Here is an 18,617-nt window from a genome sequence, read left to right on the forward strand (position 1 = left end):
TTGCTACCGCCAATAAACACCGGCTGTGTAAAGTGATGAAAAGGGAAAGAATGTTGCGCAGCCACTGTTTCATCTCCCGAGTCGGGATCCCGAAAGAGAACCTGACTGACCAAGGCGCCTCGATCATCTCACAAACACTAAGGGAACTGTACGGATTACTGGGCATTAAACCTTTTCCGTACGTCCTGGACCTGCGAGCAAAACTCCACACACTTGGGCAGCTATCATGTGAGAATTTGCTGCAGGCCCAGGCCCGTGAACAGCGCCTGCACAGTAGAGCGGCCAGACTGAGGCAATCTACACCGGGAAAAAGTGCTTGTACTGCTTTCTTCTTCTAGCTCTTAATTACTCTAAAGTGGCAAGCGCCCCTTTGAGGTCACATGGTGAGTGGGGATTGTCGATTATGAGGTTGTGCGGTCTGACGGGGGTGGAGTCACACAAACCTCAACCTCCAGAAAGCATGGAGAGAGGCAACCATTTCAATTCAAGGTGATCCATAGGCCGGGGGTGCAGATGGCTGTGGCTGACTTCCTCTCTCGCTTAGAGTGGGGGGGGGGTAAGTTAGGCTGGACGGCTCCCTGGCCTAAGTTGGGCTGATGATGTCATTTCCAGTCAAAGTCTGTGCAGTTGTGAGTGAGTACGTACACACACACACACACACACACACACACACACACACAACTGTTTTCCTATTCTGAATGAATGACACAGTTCCCTCTCACACACACATAATAAATATCCAGGTGCTGAGAACAGGTAACTGTAACATTGTCGTGTGTGTGTGTGTGTGTGTGTGTGTGTGTGTGTGTGTGTGTGTGTGTGTGTGTGTGTGTGTGTGTGTGTGTGTGTGTGTGTGTGTCTGTCTGATGGCTGGACAGGAAATGGAGCCTGACAGGAAGGAAGTGAGGTCACTGCTGAGGAAACTTAATAAACAGGAACACAGTGTATATGTCTGTCCTAGGCTACTTCTGAGGACAAATCACAGACTGTTCAGTTATTTGTGGACGTTTTTCCAGTTAGGATCAAAACATACGTCCACAATTTATATAAAGATCAGTGGTTAAGATCAGGCTGATTTCCCCCAAAATGACCCAAGACAACATGTGTTTGAAGACAGTTCATCTTGGGAGGACGGTTTGTCTTGAGAAGATTTTCTAACTGTCCCCCTTGTGGCTGTTTGGAGGGGACACTCCCAGCAAAGGACACTTCAGGGTTAGGAAGGAAGGGAGAGGAAGTGGGACGGGGCCTAAAACTGAGCTCATTCATCAGTGACTGTTTGTCATCCGGCTAAATCTTAGCTCTTTTGTCAGCATGTTGTCATGGTAACTGTCTCATCTGCTGGTTACTCACACACACACACACACAATGTAACTGTGTAAACAGATGTACACAAAAGTTACACAATGAGCAACGCACACACTCACGGATCAAGAGAAAACAACAAATCATCTGAAGCTGAAACTAAAACTTTTAATCAAGGTCTTCAGGGTCATGTAACACACACACACACTCTCTCACACACACAAACACACACGACAATGTTACAGTTACCTGCTCTCAGCACCTGGAGATTTATTATGTGTGTGTGAGGGAACTGTGTCATTCATTCAGAACAGGAAAACAGTTCATAATTCATAATGTGCGTCTGCCCGGATCTCCAAGCAGCGGGAATGACTTTACTGCAGTGGGCCACAAAATGAACGATGTGTTTATTGTTATCAATATAAAAGTCATTGTTTCCGATTGTTCCTGTATGTCTGTTGCTGACTTATTTTCGATGGTTTCTGATTGTTTCCAATTGTTTCGAACTTGTTTATGGTTGTGTCCGATTATTTCTGACTTGTTTTCAACTTGTTTCCCATTGTTTCAAATTTTTTTTTTATTGTTTCCGAATATTTCCGATTGTTTCTGATTGTTACAAATTGTTTGTGATAGATTTTTCCAGTAAACAGATTTTACTTTGTAGAAAGTCCTGATACTAATAACAAAGACTTTCAGTCTATTTCGCAGGAAAAAGACGATATATTTAGGCTGTGCTCTCACATAAATATATATAATATATATTCTATTCATGAAACAGTAGAATCTTCACTACATTCAGCTGATGTTCTAATAACATGATGATGAACTCAGACACTTGAGGAGAGAAAACCGATTTATTCAGGCGTCATGAGACACACGTTACATAACGAGGTCGAATAAAGTCCATCTGTGTTTAATGAGGACGTTACGTAACAAATCCAAACACGAGACAAACTCCACAAAATGCAGAGTCACAAAAAAAACACGCTGATGTCACTTTAACAGGAAAATGTTTGTGTGGCAGTTTTTCATTGAAAATGTGAAAAACAAGAGTTTGATTTTTGAGAATAATCTGAGATTAACCCTTGTGTTGTTCCTGGGTCGGATTGACCCAGAGTGTGTGTGTGTCTGTGTGTGCGTGTGTGCGTGCGTGCGTGCGTGTGTGCGTGTGTGTGATCATCCGCAAGCCCTGGCCGGTCAGGGTTAGGGTTAGGGTGACCCAAACATTGTCATTATCCAATTCTCCTGGGGTCATTTAGACCCAGAGAGGGCGCTGTGGTGCTCTGTGGGGTCATTTAGACCCACACCTGATTCCAATTGTAACCTCGGGGGGGTACATTAGACCCACATAGAAGCCGGTGTGCCACCCTCACGGACCATGGCACGATGTCACGTCAGGAGCGTTTCACCAGAGAACAGGTTCTCCAACAGCTATTCTCCCAGCAACCATCCTCTGAACCCGAAGAGGACGCGAAAGAGCCAGACCGAGAAGAAGACAGAGACGACGAAGATGAAGACGACGACGACGACGACGACGAAGACGACGAAGATGACGAAGACTACAACCCAGTGGGTGATGCTTCTGCAGATTCGTCATCCTTGGAAGAAGAAGAAGAAGGACAAGACCACGGCACCACCACCGGACTCGTGGAAAGAGAGACCTTCCCATCAAGAAACGGGGAAATAACATGGTCCTCGAGGGCGTACGGCCGAGAGGAGGGCCACTGCTCCTCCTCCTCCTCTTCCTCCTCCGCCTGTTCATCACACCGACGGTAGAGAACATCATCCTGGAGATGACGAATCGGGAGGGTGGTCAAAAATACGGCGACGAAAGGGATGGACGAGACCGACCTGCGCGCCTACGTAGGGCTGCTGATCTTAGCGGGCGTGTACAGGTCCCGGGGCGAGGCCGCCGCCAGCCTGTGGGAGGCCGAGAGTGGCCGGGCGATATTTCGTGCCACGATGCCCCTAAAACTCTTCCACACGTACTCCAGACTGCTGCGCTTCGACGACCACGAGACGAGACGCACGAGACGAGCCACGGACAAATTGGCGGCCGTGCGAGAGGTCTGGGACGCGTGGGTTTCGCGGCTACCGCACCTCTACAACCCGGGGCCCGAAGTGACCGTGGACGAGCAACTGGTTCCGTTCAGAGGTTAGTCTTTTTTTTCGTTTTTTTTAATATTATTATTATGTTATGTTATTATGTTATGTAGCTATAGCTAGATAGCGGCTGCTAGTCCTCGTCCTCATCTCCTCTCCTCTCATCTCTTCTCCTCCTGTTTTTCTCCCTAGGCCGGTGTCCGTTCCGTCAGTACATGCCCAGCAAGCCAGCGAAATACGGGATCAAGTCGTGGGTGGCCTGCGATGCGAAATCAAGCTACGCTTGGAAGATGCAAGTGTACACCGGAAAGCCGAGCGGCGGACGCCCAGAACGGAACCAGGGGTTGCGGGTAGTGCTCGATGTAACGGAGGGACTGCACGGTCGTAACGTCACGTGCGACAATTACTTCACCTCCTACGAACTCGCGCGGCAGCTCCTGGAGAGGAAGCTCACCGTGGTCGGCACTGTTCGGAAGAACAAGCCCGAGCTCCCGACCGGGCTGCTCGCGGTCAAGGGAAGAGAGGTGTTCTCATCCAAGTTCGCATTCACGCCCACTGCCACTCTTGTGTCCTACATCCCAAAGAAAAACAGGAATGTGGTGCTCCTGAGCACACGGCACCCTGAGGCCGACATCAGCGACTGCGAGGACGGGAAACCGGTCATCGTCCTGGACTACAACCGCAACAAAGGTGGCGTGGACAACCTAGACAAGGTGATCGGAACGTACAGCTGCAGGAGGATGACCGCGCGCTGGCCCCGGGTCGTCTTTCACAACATTCTCGACGTCTCTTCCTACAACGCCTTCGTGATATGGAGAGAGATCAACCCAGACTGGATGCCGGGCAAGCGGAACAAGCGGAGGGTGTTCCTAGAGCAGCTGGGAAAGGCTCTCGTGACTCCGATCATCGCACGAAGGGAGCGCACCCCCCGCACGGACGCGTCCGCCGTGGTTGTGAAGGCTGTAAAAGCCGCCGCCGCCGCACGGAGAGCTCTTGACCACGACGACGACGCTCGACCCGAGCGTCCGGCCTCCTCCATAGCCCTAGCTGCAGGCCCGCTCGGCGCGAGGAAGAGGTGTCAGATATGCCCCAGGAAAAAGGACTGTAAAACTCACACCGTGTGCCGCGGGTGTAACAAATACATCTGCAAGGGCTGCTCACGTGTCTATTGTGCTACGTGTGTGTCCTAATATGGGGTGGGCTATGTGAGGGGGCCAACAGCCGGGGGAAGCAGGGACAACAGCCGGGGGAAGCAGGGACAACGGCCGGGGGAAGCAGGGACAACGGCTGGGGGAAGCAGGGACAACACAAGGGGGAAGCAGGGACAACACAAGGGGGAAGCAGGGACAACACAAGGGGGAAGCAGGGACAACGGCCGGGGGAAGCAGGGACAACGGCTGGGGGAAGCAGGGACAACACAAGGGGGAAGCAGGGACAACGGCTGGGGGAAGCAGGGACAACACAAGGGGGAAGCAGGGACAACGGCTGGGGGAAGCAGGGACAACACAAGGGGGAAGCAGGGACAACACAAGGGGGAAGCAGGGACAACGGCCGGGGGAAGCAGGGACAACACAAGGGGGAAGCAGGGACAACACAAGGGGGAAGCAGGGACAACAGCCGGGGGAAGCAGGGACAACGGCCGGGGGAAGCAGGGACAACGGCTGGGGGAAGCAGGGACAACACAAGGGGGAAGCAGGGACAACACAAGGGGGAAGCAGGGACAACACAAGGGGGAAGCAGGGACAACACAAGGGGGAAGCAGGGACAACACAAGGGGGAAGCAGGGACAACACAAGGGTTAAGATATTTTCTGATATTCTGATAAAACACTTGAAAACATCCTCAATCTCCCAGATTTTCTCCCAACTCGTTATTTTGAATCAAAAACATCAATTTAAGATTTGGATGAAAACGAAACTTTATTTTGACGTTTCTCTGAAAGTTGATTATTTTTCTTGTTTTAATAAATTAAATCTTTCTCGCCCTCGTTAACATTTCATACAAACAGCATCCGTATCTTTATCTACTAAAATTATCCTGTTGGCTTGTTGTTACCATTTAATAGCATAAATAATTATCTTCTTTAATCTCTTCACTCAAACATTTTGTCCGGATGTTTCTTGTAAGCGGCTCTAATGATTTTATTTAGCATTAGCATTAGCATTAGTAATGTTCGTGCTAAAACATGAAGCAGGATCACGTTCGTGAACATGACGTGTCGACAGACTATCATTAAAACATCAGTCACCTCCACAGCTGTGATTGGCTGAGACACCTGTCAATCACACAAACAAACATTAAACGTGAAGTTAAACAGTAGCCTCTAGTGGACATTAGAGGAACTGCAGCTCCACACAAAGTTGTTGAGTCACGTTAAAGAAAATGAACTAAAGATGAAAATGTTTATTTGTTTCAACGACCACAAACACTCACAGAAAAACTTTTGATCGATAAAAGATTTGTTCATACAAAAATATCAACACAACTTTCTGACTGAACAACAACACAAACAGGTCAATCAAATCAACAACAACAAAATCAACTCATAACAGAGTCGATGAACGCAACACAGTTTAGCCTCTTCAGAGAGGAAGGTGCCGGTTGCATGGTGAGGGGGTACACCATGACTCAGCAGTTTCCATGGCAACCACCCAGGGTAGCACAGAAACCCCCACCCCCACCCCCCCCTGACAGTTTTTACAAACCGGTCGTGTTTACATATGAAATAAATGAACTTGATTTGGTTATTTAATTTGAAACACTGAACCATCGTGATCAGAGTCGAAACGTTAGAAAACACAACTGAACATTTACACAATAAATAAAATGTCTTTAAAATCCGAAGAACATTCCAGATATTAAACTTGTTATTCACACGTAAAAGTTTCTTTGAGTTCACAGAAGTCGTGAAGACACTTTGAACTGATCGACCTGAACGTGATCTCACTTCTTCAGATGTTTCATCAGGAAAAAAGCAAATCACTGAAAACAGAAGAACGTTTAAAAAGTCTCCAAAATACTAAAAAAATATAGAACTGCTCCAGTACAGCAGACTTTCAGGACTTCCCCACCTCCTAAATCATCCAGCAGCAGCAGGGGGGCTGAGCAGAGAGGGATTCTGGGAGATGAAGTTCAGTGATGTCACAATCCTGAACAAGTCAGCTGAGGAGTGAAGCATCCTGGGACATTAAGTCGGTTGAGAAAACTCCAGAGAAAGTACATGACCATCTTCACTGAGTGTTGACAAAAGCTCTATGAATGCCGGGAAATGTATTTCTGTTCTTAGGGAAACTACAGAGGGTCTGTTATTTAGCAGAGAGGGATTCTGGGCAATGTAGTCCTGGTTTCCTGGACCTGAGGTGTGGACGATGAAGGACCCCCTCATCTTGGAAGGTTTCAATCTCTCTCTCTGACAGCGCCCCCTGCAGCTGGCAGTCAAGTGCTTTGCTCAAGGACACAGGACGGAGAGAGAAGTCGATTTCACACACTCCTGAAAAACTAGACACACACACACTCAACACAACAATGTGTGTGTGTGTGTGTGTGTGTGTGTGTGTGTGTGTGTGTGTGTGTGTGTGTGTGTGTGTGTGTGTGTGTGTGTGTTCACCAGCTATAACAGGCTGTCCCTGCCGTTCATGTTCCGGCCTTTGGACCTCATCTGCTCCTGAACCGACCCTGACTGGAAACAACACACACACACACACACACACACACACACACACACACACACACACACACACACACACACACACACACAATGAATTCACTAACCCTAACTGATATTTTACAGAAAATATTTATTTTTTGAATTCCAGTTCTACATGTTTGTGTTTTCTTTTTAATAATTTAGTAACATTTCTTTGTGGTAAGAGTTTAATAACGACATCTTAGGAATTATTATTATTATTATTGTCTCTCTCTCTCTCTCTCTCTCTGTCTCTGTCTCTCTCTCTGTCTCTCTCTGTCTCTCTCTGTCTCTCTCTCTCTGTCTCTGTCTGTCTCTCTCTCTCTCTCTCTCTGTCTCTCTCTCTCTCTCTCTCTGTCTCTCTCTCTCTCTGTCTCTCTCTCTCTCTCTCTCTCTGTCTCTCTCTCTCTCTCTCTCTCTGTCTCTCTCTCTCTGTCTCTCTCTGTCTCTGTCTCTCTCTCTCTGTCTCTGTCTCTCTCTCTCTCTCTGTCTCTCTTGTATCCTCTCACCGGCTGCAGACCCTCTGCCATCTCTCCAGAGCCGATGTGTGTGAGGTGGATGAAGTTTGTCGGCTCTCCGATCATCGTGCGATCAATCTTCCTCCTCTTCTTCTTCTACACACACACATTAGACACAATGTAAAAAGAGTAAAATCTTTAATGTTTAGTTTTAGCAGGACAGTATTTTGATTTGAGGTTTTTCAGAATAAAAGTGCTGCGTTCAGGGACAGAACTCTGTCAGACCCTGAACGCCTCATTAAAATCTCCTCTGCTGCAGTTCAGGTGAAGCATCACAGATTTAATGACGTTTGTCAGGGTTTAGGAACCAAACCTCTGACCTTTGACCTGCTCCGCTCTCGTTAACTCAAAGTGACTTCTGTTGTTTGTTAATGTTCGTTAGTGATGCTCAAACTCTTACACGGTCATCATCACTAACGACAACATCCTCTGTGATTTAAGATATTTATATGATGATATTTATCACAGCTGTTTATACAGAGACAAGAAGACAGAGCTCCAACATGGAGTTTTACTGTGGAGCTGCACAAACGAAGGAGTGGGTTCCTGTCCTTATATCTTTGTGAGGGCATTGTGTTGTGATGGTTAAGGTTAGGGTAAAGGTTAGTGTCCTCACTGAGACAGAAGTACAAACGTGTGTGTGTGTGTGTGTGTGTGTGTGTGTGTGTGTGTGTGTGTGTGTGTGTGTGTGTGTGTGTCTCACAGGTGTTGGTTTAGCCACCACACAGCAGCCCATCTTATGCCAGAAGTCGCTCATGCTGATGCTCTGCCTCTCCAGCTGCCAGCTGCTGCTCTCTGCTGCCGCTCTGCAGGCCGGATGAAGAGCTGCAGCCTGACGGTAATCCTGGGGCATTCAGTCGAACGAGCTGCACCGACGCTGACACTCAGAGAAACAAAACCCTGAAAGTAACAGACTCCGACCAAACACTGGACTCCAGGAAGGTAAAACAATTCTAAAAAAGATTCCACAAGTTCTGACAGGAACAAAAACTGTACTGACTAGATCCTGGAGAAAAGAATCTAGAAACTGTTCGATCCAGTGATGTTTTTTTGTTACAGGCAGATGAAAAACAATAAATCCAGAATTAACGTTTAAAATCCAGAAAGAGCCTCAGGTTTGATCTGTGGAGACAGAAAATGAAAAACACTTTTGATTCTTGTTTGATTGTCAACACAGTGAAGATTTGTGATCTTTTGGTTTTGTATTAAGTTGTTTTTTAAACTGTGTGTTTCCGTCGCAGTGAATCACTCGTCTGATGATTCATCACTTTCATGAACCTGCTGCTTGTCATCAATCAATCAAATTTTATTTGTAAAGCCCATTTTCACAAATCCCAGTTTGTCTCATAGTCTTTAACAAGGTGAGACATCCTCTGTTCTTAACCCTCAACAAGAGTCAAACTACTAAAACCTTTAACAGGGAGAAGAACGTGCTTGTGTCACTTCATCTTTTACATCAGGGTTTGTTCTTTTCTGTCACTCAGAAAAACGAGGAAAAAGTCATCATCAGTAAATATATATATATCAAGTGTCCCCACAAAGAAAGAAGAACAGAAACAGCCTGAGAACGTCCACACATGCAGTCTGTGTCTGTGTCTGTCTGTCTGTCTGTCTGTCTGTCTGTCTGTCTGTGTCTGTCTGTCTGTCTGTCTGTCTGTCTGTCTGTCTCTGTGTCTGTCTGTCTGTCTGTCTGTGTTTGTGTGTTTGTGTCTGTATTTGTGTCTGTCTCTGTCTCTGTCTGTGTCTGTGTCTGTCTCTGTCTGTGTTTGTGTGTTTGTGTCTGTGTTTGTGTCTGTCTCTGTCTCTGTCTGTGTTTGTGTCTGTCTCTGTCTCTGTCTGTGTCTGTCTCTGTCTCTGTCTGTGTCTGTGTCTGTCTGTGTTTGTGTGTTTGTGTCTGTGTTTATGTCTGTCTCTGTCTCTGTCTGTGTTTGTGTGTTTGTGTCTGTGTTTGTGTCTGTGTCTGTCTCTGTCTCTGTCTGTGTCTGTGTCTGTCTCTGTCTGTGTTTGTGTGTTTGTGTCTGTGTTTGTGTCTGTCTCTGTCTCTGTCTGTGTTTGTGTCTGTCTCTGTCTCTGTCTCTGTCTGTGTTTGTGTCTGTCTCTGTCTGTGTCTGTGTCTGTCTGTGTTTGTGTGTTTGTGTCTGTGTTTGTGTCTGTCTCTGTCTCTGTCTGTGTCTGTGTCTGTCTCTGTCGGTGTTTGTGTGTTTGTGTCTGTGTTTGTGTCTGTCTCTGTCTCTGTCTGTGTTTGTGTCTGTCTCTGTCTCTGTCTGTGTTTGTGTCTGTCTCTGTCTGTGTCTGTGTCTGTCTGTGTTTGTGTGTTTGTGTCTGTGTTTGTGTCTGTCTCTGTCTCTGTCTGTGTCTGTGTCTGTCTCTGTCTGTGTTTGTGTGTGTGTGTGTGTGTATTTGTGTGTCTGTGTTTGTGTGTCTGAGTGTCTGTGTCGGTCTCGGTCTCGCAGGAGAACGTCTGGACCTGCTGAACACATTTCAGCAGGTAAAGAAAGAATGTGAGAGACAGAGAGACATGTCTCGTCTCGCTTCACATTCACAACTAATCTTCAGTGAGGACTTTAACTGTGCAGCCTGACACTCCACTGTCCACTGTCAGAGAGGACAGACAGGGACGTCTCTGCTGAGAGAGGACAGACAGGGACGTTCGTCCACGTGGATGAACAGATCCTGGTCCAGTGAGTCATCTCTGCAGTGATTGGTCAGATTGACATGATGTGTCCCACTGAATGAACGCTGACCTCTGACCTTTTCTCTGGTTCCCAACCTGAGGTCGTGACCCACAGACGAGACGGCAGGAGCTGAGATGATCGTCAGCTATTATTAATACTCACACACACACACACACACACACACACACACACACACACACTCCTGATTGCTCAGAGGAAGTTTCACAGTAAACTTCATAGTGAACAAACTCTGAGCTTTATTGTGAAATCTAACCTTTATTCTTCTTCCTGTCAGATCCTGTCACCATGCGTAACTCTGCCACTAGGGGTCTCCCTCTCAGATGTCAGAGGCCAAAGTGATTCAGCCCCTGACGCTTGTTTCTCTGAAAGTTAACATCCAAGCGTCTGATTCAAATACTTAAAACCACCAAGATATAAAAAGTGTCCAATAAAAAATGAAACTGGACAAAGTCTTTGACTCTTCTGAGAAACGCTGACACATGAACAAAGACGATATGACACCACCAACTGGCGACCAAATGAAACGCACTGTTACCTTGATTAAAACTACAGATTTCTGCAGGTTTGAAAATATGAATATTATATATATATATATATAATATAAAACAGATTGAACAATGGTCTTTTATCTTATATTAAACCTTGAACTGAAGAAAGAGAACGAAACCGAAAATAAAGTTGTGATGACATCATGATGACATCACCATCACCAGATCTGTGGTCAGCCGTTCATCAGACTGAAAACAAACAAACGACTGTGAGACAGTGAACGTCACATGATTTAATCAGCTGAAATCTTTATTTAAACTCAGCTGACAAACAAACTGACCTCTGTTCAGACTCAGCTCTGACGCTTACATCACAGATCAAAGTTTAAAGAGACACACCTGTCCAACCAATCAGGAGCCGCCACAAGGTCACATGACTGACACTCCTCAACACAGAATCCTAGAGTGTAAACAAAGATGGATGACACGAAGGCTACAGAAACCGAAGCCAAATTATCTCTATCAGCCCCTGATGGCTAACTGGACTGAAGGTCATTAACCCCGCCTCCTCCATGTTAGCAGATGGGACATGGACAAAACAAAAAAATGTATGGTCTTTATATACAGTCACTGATGGTCTTTATATACAGTCACTGATCATCTTTATATACAGTCACTGATGGTCTTTATATACAGTCACTGATGGTCTTTATATACAGTCACTGATCCTCTTTATATACAGTCACTGATGGTCTTTATATACAGTCACTGATCATCTTTATATACAGTCACTGATGGTCTTTATATACAGTCACTGATCATCTTTATATACAGTCACTGATCCTCTTTATATACAGTCACTGATCCTCTTTATATACAGTCACTGATCATCTTTATATACAGTCACTGATCATCTTTATATACAGTCACTGATCCTCTTTATATACAGTCACTGATCCTCTTTATATACAGTCACTGATCATCTTTATATACAGTCACTGATGGTCTTTATATACAGTCACTGATGGTCTTTATATACAGTCACTGATCCTCTTTATATACAGTCACTGATGGTCTTTATATACAGTCACTGATCATCTTTATATACAGTCACTGATCCTCTTTATATACAGTCACTGATCCTCTTTATATACAGTCACTGATCATCTTTATATACAGTCACTGATCATCTTTATATACAGTCACTGATCATCTTTATATGCAGTCACTGATCATCTTTATATACAGTCACTGATCATCTTTATATACAGTCACTGATGGTCTTTATATACAGTCACTGATCATCTTTATGTACAGTCACTGATCATCTTTATATACAGTCACTGATCATCTTTATATACAGTCACTGATGGTCTTTATATACAGTCACTGATCATCTTTATATACAGTCACTGATGGTCTTTATATACAGTCACTGATCATCTTTATATACAGTCACTGATCATCTTTATATACAGTCACTGATCCTCTTTATATACAGTCACTGATCATCTTTATATACAGTCACTGATGGTCTTTATATACAGTCACTGATCATCTTTATATACAGTCACTGATGGTCTTTATATACAGTCACTGATCATCTTTATATGCAGTCACTGATCATCTTTATATACAGTCACTGATCGTCTTTATATACAGTCACTGATCCTCTTTATATACAGTCACTGATCCTCTTTATATGCAGTCACTGATCATCTTTATATACAGTCACTGATCATCTTTATATACAGTCACTGATCATCTTTATATACAGTCACTGATCATCTTTATATACAGTCACTGATCCTCTTTATATACAGTCACTGATGGTCTTTATATACAGTCACTGATCATCTTTATATACAGTCACTGATCATCTTTATATACAGTCACTGATCATCTTTATGTACAGTCACTGATGGTCTTTATATACAGTCACTGATCATCTTTATATACAGTCACTGATGGTCTTTATATACAGTCACTGATGGTCTGTATATACAGTCACTGATGATCTTTATGTACAGTCAGTGATCCTCTTTATATACAGTCACTGAAGGTCTTTATATACAGTCACTGATCCTCTTTATATACAGTCACTGATCCTCTTTATATACAGTCACTGATCATCTTTATATACAGTCACTGATGATCTTTATATACAGTCACTGATCATCTTTATATACAGTCACTGATCCTCTTTATATGCAGTCACTGATCATCTTTATATACAGTCACTGATCATCTTTATATACAGTCACTGATCATCTTTATATACAGTCACTGATCCTCTTTATATACAGTCACTGATGGTCTTTATATACAGTCACTGATGGTCTTTATATACAGTCACTGATCATCTTTATATACAGTCACTGATCATCTTTATATACAGTCACTGATCATCTTTATGTACAGTCACTGATGGTCTTTATATACAGTCACTGATCATCTTTATATACAGTCACTGATCATCTTTATATACAGTCACTGATGGTCTTTATGTACAGTCACTGATGGTCTTTATATACAGTCACTGATCATCTTTATATACAGTCACTGATCCTCTTTATATACAGTCACTGATCATCTTTATATACAGTCACTGATCATCTTTATGTACAGTCACTGATGGTCTTTATATACAGTCACTGATCATCTTTATATACAGTCACTGATCATCTTTATATACAGTCACTGATGGTCTTTATATACAGTCACTGATGGTCTGTATATACAGTCACTGATGATCTTTATGTACAGTCACTGATGGTCTTTATATACAGTCACTGATCCTCTTTATATACAGTCACTGATGGTCTTTATATACAGTCACTGATCATCTTTATATACAGTCACTGATGGTCTTTATATACAGTCACTGATCATCTTTATATACAGTCACTGATCATCTTTATGTACAGTCACTGATCATCTTTATATACAGTCACTGATCATCTTTATGTACAGTCACTGATCATCTTTATATACAGTCACTGGTGGTCTTTATATACAGTCACTGATGGTCTCTATATACAGTCATAACAACATGTGTACAGAAACACCCCACCCCCAGCAGTTGGATTTTGATTGACAGCTGTCACTCCTCCTGTTACCAGGGCGACAGGTCATCTCTGAATCTTAAAGTGATCCATGACAGGGCAGGAAGTGAGAGAGTGGGTCAGAGTGATAGAGAGACCATCAGTAGGTCAGCAGAGAGAGAGAGCAGCTCCACAATGAGCTCTTTTCATTCACATGAAGGAAAAACTTTCCGTGTGGTTCACGGTCTCTGAGAACACAACCGTCACTTTAACTTTAACATGTCAGAGGAAAACAAGACTTCTTCAGCTGCTTCACTTTTTAAAACTGAAAATACAAACGTGGTAATAAAACTCTATTTTAAATAATTTTATTCTATTTGGTAGTTTTAGTTTTATTTGTGCTAATTCTCTAAATGTTGCTATAAAATAAAGTGTATTATTATTATTGGAGAAGTTCCGCGCTGTCTGAACACTTCATTCAGATGAGTGTGATGTCATCAGCTGCTGGAGCTTCTGTTGTAAATGTTCAAGTGTTTTATAAAATGAGCAGGTTGGGGATTGTGTTCTCTGCTGCTGTGAAGGTGTTTGTGTGTGAAGGTTAAATCCACATAAACAAACACTGAAGTCAGACAACAGACGCCATGAGTGAGCTGCCCAGACACTGACGACTTCCTGTGAAACTCCACGTCTCCAGGACGACAAAGTGAAAAACACAGAGTCAGTCCTAAAGACATCAACATCAAGAATGGACATCCAGAAACATCGAGAAACTTCCAGAAACATCGAGAAACTTCCAGAAACATCGAGAAACTTCAAGAAACATCGAGAAACTTCCAGAAACATCGAGAAACTTCAAGAAACATCGAGAAACAAGTCTTCTTCAATACAGCTGATGTTCATTTCGTAAACTATGATCCATTTACAGTAAAATAGACCATAAATCTCCGGATGTAATGGGGGGGGATACCACAGTGTGATTGACAATGTATTGAAGTACTGTCCAATGAGTGCAGGTGTAGGTGGGGCTTGTCCCCGAGCTCTCAGTCAGGCTCCACCCCCTGCTCCTCCAAATATGGTTACTTCTGCTTTCAAAAAACCAAGATGGCGCTGAACACAATGTCAAACTGAGGCTTCAGAACATCAGCTAACAAACCAACGGTAATGTTATAATGACGGTTGTTAGTTGCTGCTGATGTCAATCAATCAAATTGTATCTGTATTGTCTCATATTCACAAATCACAGTTTGTCTCATAGATCTTAACAAGGAGCAACATCCTCTGTTCTTAAAGGTCCAGTGTGTAAGATTCAAGTGAAAGGTTCTATCGGCAGAACATTTATATAAAATAATCCTAGTGATGTTTTCACTTGTGTTTCATCTAAATTGTACAAATTGTTGTTTTCTTTACCCTAGAATGGGCCCTTTATTTAAAAAAAATATATTTAAATACTTTATGTTTCAATACTTTAATGGAAAAGTGTGTCAAAGTATTTATACATAAGAAAATGTCTGATAGAGATGAAAGGAGCAGCAAAGGTCTAACACCGGTCTAACACTGGTCTAACACTGGTCTAACACCGGTCTAACACTGGTCTAACACCAGTCTAACCCTGGTCTAACACTGGTCTAACACCAGTCTAACACCGGTCTAACACCGGTCTAACACTGGTCTAACACCGGTCTAACACTGGTCTAACACTGGTCTAACACCAGTCTAACCCTGGTCTAACACTGGTCTAACACCAGTCTAACCCTGGTCTAACACTGGTCTAACACCAGTCTAACCCTGGTCTAACACTGGTCTAACACTGGTCTAACACCGGTCTAACACTGGTCTAACACTGGTCTAACACTGGTCTAACACCAGTCTAACACTGGTCTAACACCAGTCTAACACTGGTCTAACACTGGTCTAACACTGGTCTAACACCAGTCTAACACCAGTCTAACACCGGTCTAACACTGGTCTAACCCTGGTCTAACACTGGTCTAACACCAGTCTAACCCTGTCTAACACTGGTCTAACACTGGTCTAACACCGGTCTAACACTGGTCTAACACTGGTCTAACACCAGTCTAACACTGGTCTAACACTGGTCTAACACCAGTCTAACACCGGTCTAACACTGGTCTTACACCAGTCTAACACTGGTCTAACACTGGTCTAACACCAGTCTAACACCGGTCTAACACCAGTGTAACACCGGTCTAACACTGGTCTAACATCAGTGTAACACTGGTCTAACACCAGTCTAACCCTGGTCTAACACTGGTCTAACACCGGTCTAACACTGGTCTAACACTGGTCTGGTCTAACACTGGTCTAACACTGGTCTGGTCTAACACTGGTCTAACACTGGTCTAACACCAGTGTAACACTGGTCTAACACTGGTCTAACACTGGTCTGGTCTAACACTGGTCTAACACTGGTCTGGTCTAACACTGGTCTAACACTGGTCTAACACCAGTGTAACACTGGTCTAACACCAGTCTAACACTGGTCTAACACCAGTCTAACCCTGGTCTGGTCTAACACCAGTCTAACACTGGTCAAACACCGGTCTAACACTGGTCTGGTCTAACACTGGTCTAACACTGGTCTAACACCAGTCTAACACTGGTCTGGTCTAACACTGGTCTAACACTGGTCTAACACCAGTCTAACACTGGTCTGGTCTAACACTGGTCTAACACTGGTCTAACACCAGTCTAACACTGGTCTAACACCAGTGTAACACTGGTCTAACACCAGTCTAACACTGGTCAAACACCGGTCTAACACTGGTCTGGTCTAACACTGGTCTAACACTGGTCAAACACCGGTCTAACACTGGTCTGGTCTAACACTGGTCTAACACTGGTCTAACACCAGTCTAACACTGGTCTAACACCAGTCTAACACTGGTCTAACAACAGACACAGACAAGCTTTAAATTCACAGATTCTTATTTTATGTGTTTCTTTAAAAGGATCATTTGAAGTAAAAAGGTCAAATATTTGACCCTTTTCTTTGTTGAACGTAATAATAAACAGAAAATCTGTGGTTTAGAGCAAAAATCTTTCAGACATTTTTCAGTTTTCTGATGCTTCACTTCATCAATAGAGACAATATCTGTTAGTAACAGACCCATTTAAATGGCCACAAGTCTGCGGACACAGCTTGTCCATGAGTTGAAAATGTCCGTTTTGTTTTTATCAACACACACTGGTGTCAAAGTTCAGCCGTGTGTTTTGTGTCAATGTGTAATGAAAGAGGAAAGTGAGGTCAAAGTTCATTTTAAAGATTTTAAAGCAGGTTTAATAGAAACAGAAGCAGCAGACTCACCAGAGACGAACAGACCAACACAACGACTCAGACTGAAAAAATGAAAAGTGAAAAACGGTCACTGAGATCATTCACAGCTCCAGTTCTCTGTCAGTGTCTCTCTCTCTCTCTCTCTCTCTGAGGTGTGGCCCCGAACAGGAAACCCATCCTCCCCCTCCTCCTCCTCTGTTCCTGGTCACACAGCGCCTCCTGCTGCCTGACACACAGCTGCTCCATCAACACCACTAACAGAAGTCACGTCAGTAACATGTGTTGATGAGACTTTAATGTGATAAAGAGGGAGAAGAGGAAGGAGCAGCTGGGAAGAGAAGAGAATGTGTCCCCGACATTCTAGACCTTCAGCAGCAGAACTAAGATCTAAGACAAACCTGGACCGGCTCGAACTATAACTTTATCCTAAAGGAAGGTTTGAATCTTCAACGTACAGAGGGAGTCTGCCTCCAGAACTGAAGCTGAGATGATTCCACAGGAGAGGAGCTTAATGCTGAAGCTCTGGCTCCTCCTCTGCTTTAGAGACTTTAGGGACAACATCCTGAATTCTGGGAGCTCAGGGCTCTAGTGGTGATAAGGTACTATCAGCTCTTTATGGTTTGATGCTGCCATATTATTAATGTAGGTGAGGAGGAGGGTTTTAAATTCTAAATGTAACAGGAAGCCAGTGTAGTGAAGCTAACACAGGAGACATGTGGTCTCTGGTCCTGGTTCTCTTCAGGACACGTGCTGCAGCATTTAGGACAAACTGCAGAGTCTTTAACGACTTCCTGCTGGAGCCTGATAATAAGGAATTACAATAATCACGTCTGGATGGAACAAAGGCGTGGACTCGTTCTTCTGCATCTTTTTGAGACATGATGTTTGAGATGTTAAACCAGTGAAAGAAGGCGGTCCTAGAAATTTGTTTTAAATAAGAATCAAAGGACAAATCAGGATCAAAGATGATTCCTGACTGTTTCACTGGAAGCAAGGGGAATGTTGTCTAGCGCAGCTTCATCATTAGATCATTTATCTCTAACGTGTTTCGGGCCAAGTATGAGAACCTCTGTTTTATCTGAGTTTAATAAGACAAAATTACAGCTCATCCAGGTTTTTATGTCCTTGAGACATGTTTGGAGTTTAGTTAATTGATGACACTGTTCAGGTTTTATTGACAAGTATAACTGGGCGTCATCTGCATAGCAGTAGACATTTACTGAGTGTGTCCTGATAATGTTTCCTAGTGGAAGCTTATATAATGAGAATAAAATTGGGCCGAGCACAGAGCCCTGTGGAACACCGTGGTTAACTCTGGTGCACACAGATGACTCATCAATAATTTAGACGAATTGGAAACGATCTGAAAAATAAGATTTAAACCAGTTGAGGGCGGTTCCTTTAATGCTAATGAACTGTTCTAGTCTCTGTAATAAAATGTGATGGTCAATTGTGTTGAATGCTGCACTGAGATCTAACAGGACGA

At 43.7% G+C, this 18,617-nt stretch overlaps 1 protein-coding gene across 3 annotated transcripts; it reads right to left on the minus strand.

Annotated features, from left to right (window-relative positions):
* Nucleotides 1–6,135: 6,135 nt before the first annotated feature.
* cdc42se1 (CDC42 small effector 1) lies at nt 6,136–17,349 on the minus strand. Of its 3 annotated transcripts, none has more exons than XM_034600580.1 (5): nt 17,162–17,349; nt 8,312–8,730; nt 7,600–7,704; nt 7,013–7,084; nt 6,136–6,827 (listed from the first exon to the last, which is right to left on the minus strand). In XM_034600580.1, exons 2-4 carry the CDS (start codon nt 8,459–8,461, stop codon nt 7,016–7,018), a joined length of 324 nt encoding a protein of 107 aa, XP_034456471.1. In that variant the 5' UTR covers nt 8,462–8,730; nt 17,162–17,349; the 3' UTR covers nt 6,136–6,827; nt 7,013–7,015. The 3 variants fall into 3 exon arrangements, with proteins under 3 accessions (XP_034456471.1, XP_034456470.1, XP_034456469.1); XM_034600579.1 differs by having other exon boundaries at nt 6,136–6,946; nt 7,009–7,084; nt 17,162–17,326; XM_034600578.1 differs by having other exon boundaries at nt 6,136–6,902; nt 6,991–7,084; nt 17,162–17,326.
* Between the last annotated feature and the right edge of the window lie 1,268 nt (nt 17,350–18,617).

This window comes from Hippoglossus hippoglossus, chromosome 11, assembly GCF_009819705.1.
Source record: "Hippoglossus hippoglossus isolate fHipHip1 chromosome 11, fHipHip1.pri, whole genome shotgun sequence".
NCBI classification, from domain to species: domain Eukaryota; kingdom Metazoa; phylum Chordata; class Actinopteri; order Pleuronectiformes; family Pleuronectidae; genus Hippoglossus; species Hippoglossus hippoglossus.

Excerpts from the sequence above, each read along its gene's own strand:
- cdc42se1 (XM_034600580.1), bottom strand. The coding sequence starts at position 8,461 with ATGCCCCAGGATTACCGTCAGGCTGCAGCTCTTCATCCGGCCTGCAGA. Across the intron at positions 7,705-8,311 it reads TGGTGGCTAAACCAACACCT|AAGAAGAAGAGGAGGAAGAT; the intron begins GTGAGACACACA and ends GTGTGTGTGTAG. Across the intron at positions 7,085-7,599 it reads TGGCAGAGGGTCTGCAGCCG|TCAGGGTCGGTTCAGGAGCA; the intron begins GTGAGAGGATAC and ends TGTTGTTTCCAG.